At 31.3% G+C, this 18,663-nt stretch overlaps 3 protein-coding genes across 4 annotated transcripts; 1 reads left to right on the top strand and 2 right to left on the bottom strand.

The window, feature by feature from the left end:
- Positions 1-267: 267 nt before the first annotated feature.
- Positions 268-1,240, bottom strand: LOC126871761 (60S ribosomal protein L38). Of its 2 annotated transcripts, none has more exons than XM_050631007.1 (5): positions 1,104-1,240; positions 898-925; positions 621-681; positions 412-534; positions 268-338 (listed from the first exon to the last, which is right to left on the bottom strand). In XM_050631007.1, exons 2-5 carry the CDS (start codon positions 898-900, stop codon positions 298-300), a joined length of 228 nt encoding a protein of 75 aa, XP_050486964.1. In that variant the 5' UTR covers positions 901-925; positions 1,104-1,240; the 3' UTR covers positions 268-297. The 2 variants fall into 2 exon arrangements, with proteins under 2 accessions (XP_050486964.1, XP_050487045.1); XM_050631088.1 differs by lacking the exon at positions 1,104-1,240 and adding an exon at positions 1,014-1,102.
- A 609-nt stretch (positions 1,241-1,849) lies between these two features.
- On the top strand, positions 1,850-4,816 carry LOC126867284 (BAG family molecular chaperone regulator 2). Its single transcript, XM_050621581.1, has 3 exons — positions 1,850-2,229; positions 2,470-2,582; positions 2,669-4,816. Exons 1-3 carry the CDS (start codon positions 2,019-2,021, stop codon positions 2,900-2,902), a joined length of 558 nt encoding a protein of 185 aa, XP_050477538.1. The 5' UTR covers positions 1,850-2,018; the 3' UTR covers positions 2,903-4,816.
- LOC126867282 (ras-related protein Rab-23) lies at positions 4,436-18,189 on the bottom strand. Its single transcript, XM_050621567.1, has 6 exons — positions 17,857-18,189; positions 13,309-13,430; positions 10,347-10,509; positions 8,943-9,022; positions 8,678-8,871; positions 4,436-6,660 (listed from the first exon to the last, which is right to left on the bottom strand). Exons 1-6 carry the CDS (start codon positions 17,887-17,889, stop codon positions 6,530-6,532), a joined length of 723 nt encoding a protein of 240 aa, XP_050477524.1. The 5' UTR covers positions 17,890-18,189; the 3' UTR covers positions 4,436-6,529.
- Between the last annotated feature and the right edge of the window lie 474 nt (positions 18,190-18,663).

Genomic DNA, 18,663 nt, shown 5'->3' with positions numbered 1-18,663 from the left:
ATATGATGAACTAAAGTTGATGTGTACTACTCCAACAAAAAGAAAGGATATTTACAGATGCATGTTTAAAAGGCGGAAATACATTTTAAATCAACCATGCATCATATCTAATCAAAATTTTGCAACAGTTGAATAAAGTTACAACCAAAATTGATTCAAAATAAATTTAGAACGTGAAATTTTAATTTAAACAATTACTTTCTTTTAGATTATTATTTTAATCCCTATTAAACATACTTTTATGTAATGGCAGAAAAATAAACAACATATGTTTAAAAATTTAGTTTATTCTATCAATTACATACGTTCACTTCTTTTTACTTCCTTTACTTGAAGACCTAAAATATGTAATAATACAATTATATATTTTTGTAATTCTTTATTAATATTTTTGTTTAAGCAAATAAATACCTGGAGGTAAAGATTGCTTCAATTTTTCTGCCTTTTCTTTGTCTGTAATGACAAGAGTGTACAGAAATCTTGAACAGCGAACTTTAAACTTAACATTGTCAGCATTCTTCTTAATTTTCACAGCTGTATCGTTGTGATAAAAAGGATAAATTAATATATGTATGTTACATTATATCACAATAATAATGGAAAAAATCCTAAATACTCACATTTTGCATCTTTCCTTCTGGCTTTTAGGAGAAAATCTTTGATTTCTTTGATTTCTCGGGGCTAAGAAAGTATTATATGTTATTCATTGCACCAATCACATTTATGTTACATTGAGGTTATGTAAATCTAATTTAACACATTTCTAATACATCTAATGAGATATGTAATGTACTACATTACATATAATACATTATTATACACATAATACAAGAAATTAGATTAATTGCAACTAAAATTATACTACATCTATGTTAACAATAAATATTTAATACTTACCATTGTAGACAGAAACTGTTAGAACCACCTGGAACAAATTAGAAAGACGTTTATTCTATTAATTTCTAGAAATTCCTCCACTTAAAATATGAGATACATAGAACATTTATATTTACATCATACACAAATAATATAGAATTAAAGAAAAAGGAGATTTATAATGAAAAATTAGATTTTAAACAATCATACAGAAAAATACCACGAACCTTGTTAAGTTATAACCGGAAGAAGAGGATATTTTAGCATGAAACTATGTCAAATCAGCAACAAAAATATAAAGTTGTGTACAATTGATACTAGAAATATAATAAATATCAATAATCAAAATAATTAATTAATTTTATGTTATGCATAATTTTTAATATGCATTATAATATTTTATAACCGCATATTAGAAATTATGAATATCGTTATGACACGCATTTAATTTAAAAATATATTTACGTAAAAAATTTAACAATTATTTCTTAAAAAGAAATCTGGGCCCTTAAATGAAATTGTCATTTTATTAAATTAATAATTTTATTAAATTAAATGTTAAATTTGATTATTTAATAATACAAAATTTCTTTTTATAATATAGATATATACCTATATAAATATTAATATCGATCATAGTTTCAATAAGTTTCTACTTAAATGCATAGATACGAACATAGCAACTAACAATATTAAATAAATAGGATAAATTAAAACAAAAATTAATTAGTTAAAATTAATAAAAAGATTAAAACAAAAATTGATAAAACATTAATTATTAATTTTGAAAAGAAACAGATACATAATTTATCACTCTTTACTAAAACATATTGATGAATTTGCTTTATTTTATATTATCGTTTATTACAAACTATTACAATTGTCTAAACTACCACGAGAAAAGTACTTTTTATATTTAGCGCCTTTCGATTGATAATTTAGTTGTCAAATGTTCGTGTGTGTTCGTAAGTAAGTACATGTTCCGTTAGTCATCTTTTCGCACCACGATACAAACACATCTGTAAATTTGTCCGCGAGCCGGACGTTTGTGTTGTACCTCGCGCTTAAATGTAATTACTAGTTTTGTTATTACGTGAAGACCAAGCCGTCAGAGAGCAATTTTGAAAATTTTTGAGAAAAGGATGGATAATCCATTACCACATATTATGGAAAGCGTGGATTGTGATGGTTCAACAAAGCCGAAAGACAGGTTAGTCAGCCTTCTTGATCAGATCGAAGTGCATGTAGAACAACTGAGGAAAGATGCTTGGAGACTCGAAGAAGAAAGAGATACACTCCTGACTACCTTAGACACACTTAGAAACAATGAAATTTTAAGTGGATTAAATGAAAGTAAGTATTTGTCTTACTAATCTTGAAAATGCAAGGTCAATACTTTATGTATCTAGAAACATCTAAAAAAGATTTTCGAAATTTTTATCTAAAATTCATATCGCTATAATATTACGTAACTGTATTTATTGTATTTGTATGGTAGCAATGGTTTTATATGATACTGCTTTTGTTTTATTGAACATAACCTACAAAGGATTATACACAATAATTATTATTAAATATTATTTTTGAAAATAGCTGACAAGGACGATGTGCTGAGGTATGCTGAAAGATTGTCTATGCGATGTTTAACAGTTGATGTGTTGGTTAAAATTCAGCGTGATCAAATTCAAGAAGAAGCACTACATCAGGTTCATACATCATATTATATATTTTATATTAATTTATTACTACTTTTTTAAATGAAATCCTTAATAATACAAATTGGTTCATTCAGGTAAATGGTTTGATAGATAGTTTAGTTGTTGGCCTCCGTGATGATCCAGCTGGAACTCGGCAGCGTTGTGCATCTTTTATGAATGCTTGTACTTCACAAAGTGTTGGCCATTCTGATAAAACCTTTGAAACAGCAATTCTTGGGTGTACTATGGATGATCAGAAACGAATAAAAAAGAGACTGCAGGGACTATTAGATTATATTGATAAAATGCACACAATTAAATTACTGTGAAGCTTTATTTGGAATAACTGATTTTTAAAGAAGTCAGATAAGTAACTCTTTAAATCAGTAATTAATACGACCTAGTTATCTGAAAAGAGATTTGAGAAAAACTGATTATAGCAGGGTGCTTGATAATTCAATAATGTTTATGGTAAATGTACAAAAAGTATCATATATTGTGAGTTTTTTCTCTACATGTACTATTTCTATGCCTTGCTATCTGGGCAAATAAGCTTTTATGCATATTACACTTGTATATGCGTGTTAATTATGATAGGAAATTATTATAAAATTACTATAACAAATAATACATATTTCCGTACTTAAAAGATTCTGAGAATTAAAATTGTTTATTTTCGAAATAAATGATTATAACATACAGAGAGTCCTGTGTAACGCGACTCGCTATTTCTTTGCCATTTGCAGCCATGTAACAAAAAATGTTTTGAACCATACTTTGATGGTGTCGAGCGTACTACAAATGATAGAAAGAATCCCGAAAATACTTCGTTTTCATAACGAAACTAGTGTCACCTTAGTTAACACAAATAGAATTATATGTTGCTTCTTCCATGAAATTGTAGAGGATTTTATAAGAAATTTTATAGTGGAAGTAATATTTCACTTGCTGATACATTTCAGAATTATTTACATTTCATAAGGAAGGAATTACTACATCATGTAGAGTTGTACATCCAGCCACTCTAATAACAAAATAATAACTTTCTACAAAAGAGCAAAATGTCATATTGCAGAAGTCATTATGCTATTTGAATAAGTGATAAAGTGTGCTGTAGGTCGGTTGTAGGTGCAGTAAATGACATCCAAATTCTTCATGGAGTTTATCGAAAATTTACTGTTCAAAACGATTGGTAGACAATGTTACTTCGCAAACATCGCATCTTACATTCCTTATAACAGAGGAAAAAAGAAAAAATTATTTATTTTAAAAAAAATAAGAAATAAGAAATTAAATCATATTATTTCTCGTGGAATTCTTAAAAATGGCCAATACAATAAACTGATATAGGCGAGATGCTGACAAACGGGACAAACGTGATCTCTCACATCTGAAGAATACTTAGCGACTGAAATAAAAAGAAGTCGCAACGCGCGTAATAATCCGCGCTTGGTGATAGAAGACAGTCGCAGCGCGCTTGGATGCAAATGGGTTAAAGAACGGTTCAAAACAGTTTTTGTTACATGGCCGCAAATGGCAAAAAAATAATGAGTAGCGTTACGCGGGGCCCCCTGTATATGATATTGAAGCATAATATGTTGAGCGTAATAACTTCACTAGAATCTATATTTGAAAAGAAGTAAAACGAATAATATAAGTATATGCAAAGCTTGATATTTTGATTGTGGATAAATAAAAACAAGAAGTCATTAAAATTAAAAACATTTTGTTATGTACAGGGTGTACAAAGAAGTTGGGGAAAACTTTAGGGCATATAGTATTCATTAAAATAAGAAAAAGAATCTTAATAAACATCTATCTAAAAATCATTAGTTTCCGAGTTACGAGATGTTTAGTGTATGAAAGTATAGTGTATAGTAAACCAGTTGCTTTGTTAAATGAATTGATATAACAAATCGATAACTGCTGCCAAGAAATAAGGGAAGGGCATCTTTCATTGTGTGCGTGATTCTATCAAAAGAACGAAACTATCGATTCTATCAAAGAACCAAAATATGTGTTAAAATGAATAATGAACGGGAATCATATTAAATATATGCTGCAGAATAAATATGTTATTGACAAAAACATTTAGTAATTCAAAAACTAACTATTTTTAGGCTCAAGTTTATTTACTTACCTTTTTTTTTACTTTACTTACTTCTTACGTTTTTGTACACCTTGTATATGCGACAGAACAGAATGTATATATATACACATTATTAAAATTTTGTGCGATTTAATCTTTGTGTGGATATTATATGTATATATGTGATTGCTTTTAGTCATTATAATATGCCTATCCTACAATAACTTATTATATTGACCACTTAAAAATAATAGTGCTTCCTACTATAAAAAAAACTATGAAATATTAGTAAAAATTACATATAAATTTTAATTATATTAGAAATGTGAGTTTAAATTTTCGTATTTTAAATATTTTAATTTTACTATTGTAGACAGAATTATCGCATTTACTACAAAATTTATGCAATTTCTTTCATATTATATTCGTTATGATATAAATAAGAAATTTATATACAGTTTGGTATTTTTAAAAGTTGTTCAATTTAGCTGAGAATTAATTATTTTTTTATTTTATATTATTTACGTAATTATCTTACCATTAAAAATATCACTAATATTTATAATATGCTAGCATACTGCCAGGCTATTTTAATCGCGTATGTTTATTATTTACTTTTTTTTTTTATAGGTTTAATTAAATTATGCTTTAAATCTAGTGCATTTTAGTTTTAATATGAACTTGAAATTCTGAAGCATTGTACAGTTTATAATAAAAACATTCGGATAGGAATTCAATTTTTGCTAATATCTATTTTTTTACACAATGAAATTACTTACAATAGTATAATACATATAATTTAAATAGAGCAAAATAGATTAAAATTTAAATAGTACACTTTTTGTACGCTTTCTGATATTTATTTTCCTTTTTAAATTTATCACAATTTTTTTAGGGTATTAATTAAAATAGATTCCTTAAAAATTATTTTTATGATATTTAATAATTATAATTCACAAAAAGGTATTGTTTATCAACATAATATTTTCTTCCTTATAAACTAAAATATTTGGTTAACATTATTTGTTTACATATAAATTAATGTCACTAATATTTTCTAAGAATTTGTGTGGAGTGATTTAATTCTTTTAATTATAGACTTATAGTTTAGTAATTTACTATATGACTCATATAAAAAACACTATGTTCATCTCCAGCGTTCATACGAATAATATATTTACAGAAACATAAAAAATATTCCATGTTCTTAACACAAATATAAAAAGTACTTAATACAGGAAACATTTAAAACAATAAAGTGCTTAAAAATTGACGTATTTACACATGATCGTAATAGTATCGAAGATAATAGAAAAATTGATAGTATTCAATAATAAAAAGTGAATGTATAAAAAAATATATTGTCCTTTCGGTATAAAAAATTATTCAATTACATTCGGTTATTACTTTAAACAAATTATACTCTTCTTTTTATCTCGTACTTTATATACCTTCTATATTTTTCACATTTTATTTAATAAAAGTATCTAACTAAGCAGTATTTAGTTAAACTGATATTTTTTTCATTCATAATTAACAAACACTGCGTAATAATAATGCATAATTGAAATAAGTTAAAGCGAACTATGAAGTGGCAGCTCTTCTATAATCGTTTGTCGAAGGAAATGTGTATCACAAATTAATACACGCAATACTGTTCAAAATTAATCGCATTCAATTTTTCTCGTTATATCTTTGATACTCTGCGTAAAATACTGTGCGTATTTCATAACAATCCTAAAACCAATTTTATAGGCATCGAAACAATCGTACAAAAGCTATTTATATCTTCATAAATATGAATATATCAGTCTGTACATGGTTGAAGTATTCGTTACAATTTATCGCGTATTTATCCACGCAAAGACTAAAGTAGCCTACAAGCGTTTTTTACAAAATTTTTTTTCTTATGATTCTTTGCCTTGGTTCCTGGTCGCAAAACTATGGTACCATTCCCTGTACTCCGACCACACGTGGACCCATTCGGACTAAATGCACCTATAACAAATACATACATATATTTTCATAAATTGTGAAATTTGTAACTTAGAAGTAGCTAATAATAATTGCATTTATAGTACAATTTCTTACACTCCGTTTCGTAATTTTACACGTTAACATGTTATATTAAATACATGTAACGTGCGTGTTAATTTTATAAACTTTAATTAATATATTCTGTAAATAATCTATATGCTGTAAACAGTTACTTGTACAATTTATGTTAACAAATAAACTAATTAATATCGTATTGTTTTCTTTCATTTCTGTTCAGTGATTACGCTCAAAGAAAACTCATTCGCGTAAAATAATTATTAGGAAAGATTAAAGACCGATTCGGTGCTGTAAGTGAGATTCACGCTCCGTTCCCACACTTTTACCGTGTATACTCGCGAAACAGTTTGAAAATTATGCTCTAAACATTTTCGTGGCCGAAGTGTGATTGTTTCTTTCGTCCCATGTGAAACTAGATCATTCTAATTGTTATACTTTCTTATATTGCACATACAATTAAATCGTCACACAAGAGTTTCGCCTCTAATTTGAACATATATAATTCTTTCTTAAATTTCAATCATTTCAATCTCTATTTCATTAAAGTTAATTCATTTCAAAAAGTTCCCCTAAAGCTATCGATACGAGAGGAGAAAAAGTTTAAACAATGTCTAACAGCACGTGAAAAATATGCGGGCCTATGTGTACGTATAAGTACATTATGTACGTACACTTGCGTGTTATTCAAGAATCAAGATCGATGCTTACAGTCACGCGATCTGAAGATGTATTTACATTCTACAGGAACTCGCTTAAAGTTCTCGACACTAACAATAAGTCAGCATCAATGAATATTTATTTTTCATAGTATCCATATGTAACAAAACTCTTCCTGATTATATTACTTCAAATAATCACGATAAAACATTACACGTTGAATATGATCTCTCCTTTTTGTCTTTTCTTTCAGAACAAAAAGAAATTTTAATTAATTAAAAAACTTGATATTATATTTTTTATTTAGATGATCATCTCGATTTCATTTAGTTATCAAGAAAGCTACATCGAGCTTATTAATCTGTATTGTACTTTACCGAAAGACGTTATTACATGCGTCCTTGAAAAATTTCGACTGATATACATACATATGCATATATAGTAAAATCTGTTGACCATATACAGATCACAGTAGGCCATCTACTAAATCTGTACAAACATTCAATCTATCCTTCGTCTTAATACTTCGAAATATTTCGAATGCTTCGAGCCAAGAAAATAATAAGGAGAAAAGACGAGGCAAAAGAATGGCAAAAATCTATTTCGAATCTGGCTTGATACATCTGTCTCCTCACGAGCCACGAACGTGATGACGATATACTTAAAGAGGCAGAATCAACTCGACCCGTAAATACAAGCGTGCGTATCCGGTACAGTTAATACATTATGCATCTTCTCGAGGAGTTTCCAAGAAAGCGCACTGTTCTTTTCACACAGCTATTACCGGCTAAAACAACTGGACAGCGTCTATATCAAATCGGCCACGTGTGAATCGACGATACTCCATTGTTCTCTTTCGTACAAATTTGTGCGTTTAATAGCTGATAGGAGCCGCGATCAATGATACCATTCATTACCAATTTTCCACGTTCTTTGCGCCTGAAACGAACGAATCTTTGGTATACATGAAGTTATGAGATCGATTTGAAACACTTTCTAACTTTAATTTACAGAATTCGGGGTAAAAGTAGATATATTAAAGTTAAGAACGATTAAGAACAGTTGTAGATTTTATAATGAGAAACTTATATAAACGGAGCCGTTAACTCTATCATCTGTGTTTTTGAAGTATTACGGATGCGTAATCTTACTCTACAGTATCTACTAGATTCCTTCAAATGAAACATAAATATATTTTCCATTTATCAATGGTTGTATAATATTAACGATACTTGATAATTCCTATTATGAGATAATTCACTCTGTCGGCGAAGAGAAAACAGAGGCAAAAGAATTAACTCACTTATTACGGAAGGAGATCTAGGTCCGGCCGAGTATAATCTCAGGTCGTCCTGATAATCGTCGTCACAGCGACGCATCTCATGGAGACATCTTGATGCCAAGTGCCGGAAGACGCTCATGACTCCGACGTCCTCTTTCACGGATGTTCTTAAAAGCTTACAGCCGAGGGCACGACCAAGTCTCTCAGCTTCGTCCCTGAAACAATGCTATGCTCGAGATTACTCGAAATTGCGCCGCTAATTAAGCAAACTAGGCGTTACGCTTACGGATCAATGACGCACTGATCAACGAGGTCCATTTTGTTTTGTACAAGAACCGTGGGAATTTCGCCGCACTCGTTCTCCACCTGCAAAGCAAAATAGATCACCGCTTTTATCAGTCTGTGAACTACAATTCAAAGCCTTTTTTTTCTAATTAACGCTAACAGAGTAGCTACTGTTTGTGAAAATTTCGAATAATCAGGAAATGATTTTATAAGTTAGAAGTCGGGCTTTAAACAAATTCTAATCGAGTCCCCATTTAAACCTCGTACGAACAGCTTCGTTTAATTTGCTAACTTAGCAAGAAAATAGATATAAAATACGGTAGAAGTGCTTTATCGAAACAAAATATGATTCACAGTGATAACTATTCGCGCCGATTTGTATCTGTTCGAGACTCAGTTACACCTTTCTCGACTGTGTTTCTCCGCAACGAAAGAAAAAAGCGAACGTACAAGTTTCTACGAAAGGAATTCGAGAGCGTATCCGATGATCTCGAACGATGTTCGGAGTCGTTTGCCACTAACATGCTTTTTGTCAATATTAGCCATGGCTTACTGATGAACATGTTTATATCATCATTATTAATCTTGTATATAAACTTATATTACTCTGCTGTAATATTTTGTAGCAGTCTTCGTCGAAATAATTAAAGATCTTCGTCGCTATTCTTTATACAGTTCTATAACACTGATTAACTTCCAATTATACGTGTTATTGAAATACCATATTGTTCCGTTGACTGTGTGCGAAAAAAGGACCATTGAGGAACACTGTATAAAACTACGATTCTTTAAGTGAATACCTTTAAGGTATTATCTCCGGTACGTATCACAAGAATCGCATGCATTCTTTACTTAAACTCGTTTTACATGGAGGGAAGTCAAAAAGTGTATCGATGAGAGATTCAGTTTTTCTCCGTTCGCTTAACTTGTTTCGAAGATTCTGCATACTCATTACAAATTGCATCAGATAAAATATTAAAGAGAACTAGAAATTTTCTAAATCATTCAAGATCATACGGTTTCTAATTTCATTGAGATAATATTACGTTTTAGAAAATTATTTGGACAATATTTACATACAGCTTAGTAGAATAACTAAAGTTGACACTATAACGATTTCAATGAAAAAATAACATTAGATTATTATCTTTTACGCTAATAAGAGGACTCAAACATCGGTCAATACTTATATATGACCGTATAACGGATTCCCTTAGAGCGAGCATGATTCTATGAAATGCATCTTGGCAAAACTATCTAAGATCGATGTGCCGCTATCTATGGAAACATTCAGCCGTAGAGCGACTTAAAATCAGCCCCCTGCATTAATGGCACCTTCACTTTCACATTCCACCATCCGTCGTGACTACCTACGGAAACGTGCTCGTGTGCACAAGAGTCGTACCTTCAATTTCCACGAAGGAATGGCGTCGAAGGAATCTCTGTCCGTGGCTGAATAAGCGAGGACGCAGGCATGGGCGCCGCGATAATAAGCCGCAGTGATTGCGTCGAATTCCTCCTGACCGGCAGTATCCCACAGCATCAGTCTTACGTCCTCGCCATCCACCCTGTGCAACAATAAGGCAAACTTCTTAGAAAACTTGGAATGCTTTTACAAAATAATGGTTTACTTAAGAAAGTAGAGTAAATGAGTGCCTAGTGAAAAATTCATTCAATTGTTTCACTCTGGGCTTCCCGCTGTTCAGAGGACGTTCTAGTTCTCTATTTTCTCGCCATTTCGTGAACAGGAAACGAGTAAAATGATTTACGACACGTTCGATCTTTAGCAAATGTAGTGGATGTAATTTTGCTTCGTAAATCAATACGAACGATGGAATGATTTATACGCGTTATGGCTTTTCAGATAACGTTCTTGTCGTATCGTAGCTTACTGGTGAGTTTCTGTTGGCTAGGTTCGATTCGATCGCCGACCATCGCTGTCCTGGAATGTATTTCGATTCTTGTGCTACCTAGTTTTGTCCAATATCGTTGACAACGATTAAGATATCTCGGATAATTAGATGCTCGACTGGTTTCGTTTGGTTTCGTTTCGGCATAGTAAAAACTTTATTCCTATCGGTAATAAGTTACCATATTAGATAAAAATGTATTTAAAAAAAAAAAAAAAAACGTTAGATTAAACTTTTCAGATAAGGTCTGGTTTACACAAGTAATAAGAAAACGACAAAAGGACGTGGATTTTCTTCTTTTGTGATATTACCAACTCGACAGGTCCGGCGCAAAATACTGTAAAATCACGCGATCGAGGACGTGCACGGAACTTTCGGCCGTAAAATATTTCTCGACCAACGTATGTAGATATACGCACGTGCAAATTAAATAAAGTCGGATGAAAGGCTGTCGTGACGAAGGTCACCGGTAGCGGGACATTGTACTTAAAACACCGATGCATATGCATGAACCTGCAATGCTCCTTTTCTCCTTTTTCTTAAAAAAAAAAAGAGACTGTTAAGACGTATCGATGGAAAGCTTTCTTGAGTCACGTTGATATTTACAACGAAATGCCGTAAAACACCGATTTGTCTTAAATTCCTCGATCTACTTAAGGCGCGTGAAAAGGGAAAAGAGAAAACTCGACCGCGTTTCTTCCAAACAAATCCATAAATTTGCACGAGATCGAGCATCGTAGAACATTCCGTTATTCGATTTAACGAAGTCTCCATTCATTACTCGAAAGGTGTACAGTTATCGGTGTCTTCATTGACTTGAGCCAAGATCAATGATTTAAAATTACTATTCGTTCAAGCCTGCCGACTATAAAATGTTCGCTTATTAAATCGTGCTACGCTTCGTTGTAGCTGGTCTCTTAGGCAATTTACCGATTTTTTACAGGCTACGTCTTTTGTTTTGTTGCAACGCGTTGGAAGAAAGGAGGCGTAAAAAGGACTTCCCTTCTTAAAAAGGCGACTACGATTATCGCGGGGCAAATGTGCATCAGGAAGTATCCCACGATAGCTCGTGTCGAGACGTATAACACGCGCATTTCTCAGGGACCTAGAAACGCACACTTGCTTCTAGAAAAACGTCTTGACGAACATCTGTATAACCGTACGCGAAATATTTGGCGCTTAAAAGGCAACGAACGCTGTTTCGTTGCTTAAGCGTGCAAAAATTTACGAAGATTTCATCCAGATATGTATATTCATCCTATCGATGAATCTACAGACTATAGACCGACGATTCGTAATCAAATCATTTTAAGGAAACGAGTTAAAGAGTGTAGAGCGTACATTTTTGTATTATGTAATCGTACAAGAAGAAAAAACGTCGTATAAAGTACTATAAAGAAGATACGTGAAAGCAACAGCCAGTTTCTTTTTAATTAGCAATCGAATGGACTAACGAACGCATACTATGAACGTTATTAAACAGATTTAATAACGAAGATTTAATTTGATACTGTGTTTTAAAATCGAAATCGAATTTAAAGAGCAATTGGATATTGTTTGGTCGGCCTTCCAGAAAATAATGAAACGATGACTAACAATAAGAGTAGAACGTTCTCCCGTAGAACGTAATTAACTTGGAGAATGTATCTGTTCGGGTCAGAATACAGTCTATTATACATCCTTTTTTAACATAGTCTTTAATTATCGACCGACGGCTTACAACTTCTTCCTCATCTTCCTATATTTTTAGCAGTATGAAAACAAATTTTTACCTCCCCTCCCGGATATTAATATTCCCACCGTTCGTGAGATATTCTTTTCCAATCTTGACGGCAACACGAAATTCTGCCGCCTTAGAAACCACAATCGGAACCCTCTTTATGATTTTTCGCCCCGATATCGCGTGTTCCTATGTAGTGTAATTATTTCGATTATACTCGCAGGTACACGTTTTCTGAAACAACAATCGCTTCAAGGTCTTCGATAAGCTGCACGAGCAAATAAATGAAATCGAGTTTCTCGGTTGATCGAAGGGACTTCGAGAGGGTTTCATTATGCGCTTCACGTACCAACAATGTTTTATGCGCAAAAGGACCCCATCGAAGTGTAGAGAAATAACACGATGAATTTTCTCGTCGAGGCTAGCAAGATTGGGTGAAACGATCCTTTTTTTATCAGTCGAACAGCTCCGCTCCATCGTAATCAACCAGATCGAAGCTTATTCAAACGGATTTTTCTCGGTTGACCAATAAAGATTTCGTGATAATCCGATTATGGTAAGAAAAAAGACTTTTTGTACATCGTAGGCTACTTTTAAGGTATTAAATGGCATCGTCATCGATCGTTATTTCGTTTGTAGTATTAAAGTCTCATCGGGGAAAATAATAATAAAGAACGTTTTACTACGAACTACTTTTATCCTTTTCCTTTAATCTCCATTTTTTCACCTTTACTTACTCTATCTCCCGTTCCAGAAAATCGACACCGATGGTCTTCTTATAGTCTCTCGTGTAAGTGCCCTTGCAAAACCTTTGGATCATCGACGATTTCCCCACAGCACCATTACCGACTATCACCACCTGTAAATAAAGATTTCTATATGCACTCGATGATCTGATCAATGGAAACTCGTATCACCGACTTCGTCGAATTGTTTCGTTGCGAACGTTGCATCGATATTATCTGTCATTAGGGACAATTTCAAATTGTCCAGAGATAGCGTACGTACATACATGTAGGATTATCTGGAAGGTAGACTTTCTAAAACCTGTAGGTCGAGACGAGCAAAAAACAGCATAGATCCTGTAGCTAATTTCTCGCGCAACTTTCTTGCCAGCAAATTATGAGGCGATTGAATAAAATCGGTCGCCTCTTTATTCGATAACGCGAATATCAAACCGTGTCGGTTTCATTTTGCAGAGTAAGATGCAACATTTTAAAATTTATTTTTTAATTCTTAGAAATATTTAATATAATTAGAATAATAGAATTTATGTACGTATAAACACAACGATACTAGTTGGTGCAATTAACACATTAGCAACGATCCTAATAATTGAAATATGTATATTGCGACTAACGCATACCTAACACACCTGTGACAATTCTTATTCAGAACGGTACGAGAATGATTCACTTGCTTCGAAATTGCATTTCGTCGATCAATAATGACCAAACATATTCGATCGCAGAAATAAGAACGTTTGAACATGGAAGAAGCAATCGATAAGAGCGTCATAAAGAGGTGTTGCTTTTCAATCTGAGCGTGTACAGCTTATATTCGCGATATCGTCGAATATTCTAGTCCATTACACAGCACATACGTACAACTGTTTCGCTTTTCACAGCGATGTGGTCGATCACTTTAAACATAGACTGGCATTTAACTATTAATACCGAAAACCAATCGAATAGTTATGATAAATGACGGTAATACTCGTAAGAATCGACACTGCATCATATAGCTGCAATTTATTTTCATGATTGATACCGCTTTTGTGGACGCGTTTTGAAGTATTGGAACCATAGGGGCAAAGACTTGTTCACCTATTAACGCGAGTATAATGTACAATGGAATGATCGATAGGGCAAGGATCGTTTGGCCTTCGAGTCCGGAAATATAAAAGCATGAAATAACAAGGAAGGAAATCTAGTTAAGTTGCATGTGAATACTTTTATAATTTCAGGTTGATTAACAGTTTTTCATGTACAGTTACTACGCTACATAATTTGAAGTAAAGAAAAAGAGGAAGTGCTTAATTATGAAGTGCATTCTCACCGATATCAAAGGTGTGCCATCATTTTTCGTCGATGATGCAAGGTACCACAGTCGTCGCTAAATCAGACAGCTTTGTATGTTTTCGCAATGTCTGTATGAATGATTTTAATGAGCAAAATAACATTTAAAATGTAAATTCCGACGTATTCTTCTCAGCAATTTTATAGAACCGATGAAACATAAATATTTCGAACATAACGATTCATCTTGCTTAGATCTAATATATTTTATAGCGTGTTGAAATATATTTAAAATCCCGAGAAATGTCCCGAACCGTGTCCACTGGGACATCGTACCTTAAATAATTCTGCCAAAATCGAGATAACGGTTCGTCCAAAGGAAGAAGTAGGTTAAATCGATAAGGGCCCGAGTCCACGTGAACCGGTCTTCGAGATCGAGCTTCTGTTGAAACTTATGTATATGTATGAGGAGTCCGATATATCCTAATAAACGTACAGGGTACCCCTAAAATTAGGTACTAGTCACTGAAAGTCAATTATCAAATATAAAAAATATATTTAAAATATTGACAACAACATTAAGATTATTTATCAAATAATTTGGGGTACTTCAGAAATATTTATAGAACCTAAACATTGAAAACAAATAACGTAATTTATATTGATAATGTTAAATATCTGATTTTTCAAACACCTTGTAGACATCTAGATATCTCACGTTAATCTACGAATGGTCATTAGAATATTACGAAGAAAACAACATGGCGAGGGGCTACCAAAGGACATTCCAAGGTCGTTCGTTTTTTAACGAAACATTATAACTTATCTCAGTCTATTAACAATTAACTTCTGTATTTGAATTATTATATATTCGTAACTCAAGTAATTTAAGAAATATAATATGTAAGCCCAGCAAAACAGATTCCTGCGAAGAAAAATAGAAAATGAAATGATCGTCCATACGACATAATTAATAACGTATCACTTTACCCTTCAAGAAATAATACTAGATATTTACAAAATATATTTCTTACCTATTACAAGTATCGCGTAAAAATGAAACATACACATACATTGAAAATTATAAAATATGTATTAAATTAAAAAAATAAAATTAATTATAAATTAATAAATTTTACATGTAATCAATTCATCGATATTATCGGGCTATAAACTATACGACTGGATTTTATATTGTACTAGATCGAAAGAAGAATACCGTAATGTATTACATTATGTAAATATTTTTAGAACTTTTTATAAACTCGTGAACTATGAGCTTTCACAGAAAATATTCCGATGGAGAATACTGTTTTTCATATTAACGTTGTGTAAATAAATAGAATTCGCGATTATTAATCGAGATGTGCATCGATTTTCTCCCTGTTTTTTGGTATTCTTTATAAATAATCCGACTGATTTAGTATATTATCTCATTTAAGTAACGTTAGAATCAAACAGTATGCTAATTAAAGCCGTGTATATTAATCCTGCGAATTTCTCGAGGAACCTAATCCTCACTTTCTAATTTTATAGTTTTATCTTTCGAAATTAAAGAAATGTTAAAGTAAACTTAAGTATTATCAGCAAAGTGTGTAATATAAAAATTGAATTAGAAATATTAAATTATCATTAGTCGTAAAAGGAGATATATAAAGGTAGACAGCAGATAAATTGCTTAATCATATAATCGTTAATCCTTTTCGAAGTATGAACAATTTTTCTAATGCAAAAATTATTCATTTTATAACTGCTTTGAGCATTCCATTAAAAGACTAGAACAAGTTAGTCGAACATTAAGATAGATTTTCAAATGATCAAATCACCGTTAAAATTTCTCTTCTACTTAAATAAGAAATATCACTATAAAGCGTCGCATTCCAAGCAAATGAATACTACGGTTGAATACTTAACGGAAGCGGAAAACTAAGTGAATACATATCTATGTATGCTTACGAAATGATTACTTGTAATAACCATAGAAGAAACATTAACATTCATATTCACGTCAATCTTATCATTAGTAAATACTAATGAAAACAACCGGTTATGAATGGCACTGAATTATAATCTGTAATATAATGTTTGAAAACATTTCTAAACGATTAATTTCAAGTAGGAATTATTTAATAAACGAAATGCAATCATTATATGTAGTTAACTCTAAAGGCAGTGTTAATGAAAAATAATCCGAAAGACGCGGGAACGCTCTATTCAGAAAGGGATTAGTTTTGTTACATATTTCTATACGGCGAAATAAGATGTAATGACGCACGCATGCACGCACTGGTTGTTCCAAGTAAGTACAGACAATAAGAATAGTAAAAGTAATACATGGTCTTATATAGAAGCATATGCCTATGAAAATGTCAGTATGTACCGTTATAACAATCGAAAGATAAACCGTATTCGTTGAAGCAAGACCACAAATGATGTATAAATTTTTGCATATATCACATATGTACATATTTTTTTCGCAATTGCTATGAGACAAGAATATTTTAAGAAAATAAGAATATTTTTTATTCTGTCTTATTCACATATACATTAATATATATGTATATATATATAATATATATTATATATATATATATTATAGGGATCTTATTTAATTTAGATTATTAAACTTATTTAAAAATAATCTTAATCTTGAAGTACCACAAACTTTAAAAAAATTATAGGTGAAAATGCTTACGCTTTTGAAAAAACATATCATATACAATAATTATATTATTTCTCTATCTCGACATTTATAATTGTTTCTCTTATCCATTCTCTTTTGTTTGAAAAAATAGTTGAAACGGAAAGATCATTCCTAACCTATAGTATATTAAGCCGGTTCACTTGTGTGTGTATTATGTATATACATATATATATATATGTATATATATATGTATATATATATATGTTCACATGATACTGCAGATTTGTCACTGCGCATACGCATTTCGAAAAGTTGATTTCAAATTCAATATAAACTTCAATGAAACAATATCGCTTAAATACTAATTGGCATTCGAGACTTTTAAATATAATTACCTTGCTGTCATTTTAAATATTGGTATAAAAAATATAGATATAAATAAAAGTGGTTACGCTTGGTGTAAACAAGTAATCTGCTTTTTCTGTATAGAGAATATATTAATGTGTTCTAACACATTTAAAAGCGCGCCAATTAAAATTATGTTTTTGGAAAGTATAAAATGATAATATGTATTATCGGTAGAAAAGTATAAAAAAGGAAAATAAAATTAAATTTTTGATTACCTTGAGTGATATCTCAAGTTCTTCCTCCCGCATTCTGACCGTAATGTGATTAGCATAATATCCAACTGCAATATAACCCGCGATGTCGGCCGCCAATCTTTCGTGTGAAAATTTTACTCTTAGCAATAATCACCTTTCACGATATTTCGAATCTATCACTTCACACCATGATCGAGACATTTTTATGGATTTGAAATAAAAATTTCACGCACTTTTTTTTATATATTTATTCAACATCGGTAAAATACTTTATCGTGCCGAGAGAATAGCGTATATACCGGACACGCGAATACGCGCCACTAGCCGACTGAACACCTGTACAAGACACCTGCTGAGACTTACCGGTTAGTAACTTTCCCTAGTAATATTTCTATTTTGTATCAAGATCAATTGCCAACTACTGAAAGAAAGTAAAAACTGAAATAAAATGAAATTATGTGTGTTTGATAAAGTTAATAAGTTGTAATGCATTGAAATCTAAGTTTTATGCTACATAAATTAAGTAAAATGTAAATGATTTATTTTTAAAGTTATTATACAACCACAGATCAAGTTACAACTAATTTTAATTCAATTTTAATGTATATATAGTAAATATATTTTATATGAAATATTTACAACAAATCATCTACAGTAGAGTATTATTATCAAGTAATACATATATGTATTTAGATAGCATTCGAAATAACTCATAACACTGAAATAGTATATTTGAGACAATTTAATTAATAACATATGATTAAAAAGTAAATTAGTTTATAGAAAGAGACATATCTATGTATATTACAGATGCTCGAGAAGTAGGAA

This window comes from Bombus huntii, chromosome 1, assembly GCF_024542735.1.
Source record: "Bombus huntii isolate Logan2020A chromosome 1, iyBomHunt1.1, whole genome shotgun sequence".
NCBI classification, from domain to species: Eukaryota; Metazoa; Arthropoda; class Insecta; order Hymenoptera; family Apidae; genus Bombus; species Bombus huntii.
The sequence above is the reverse complement of the archived record's forward strand: the minus strand, read 5'-3'. Positions and strand labels throughout refer to the sequence as shown.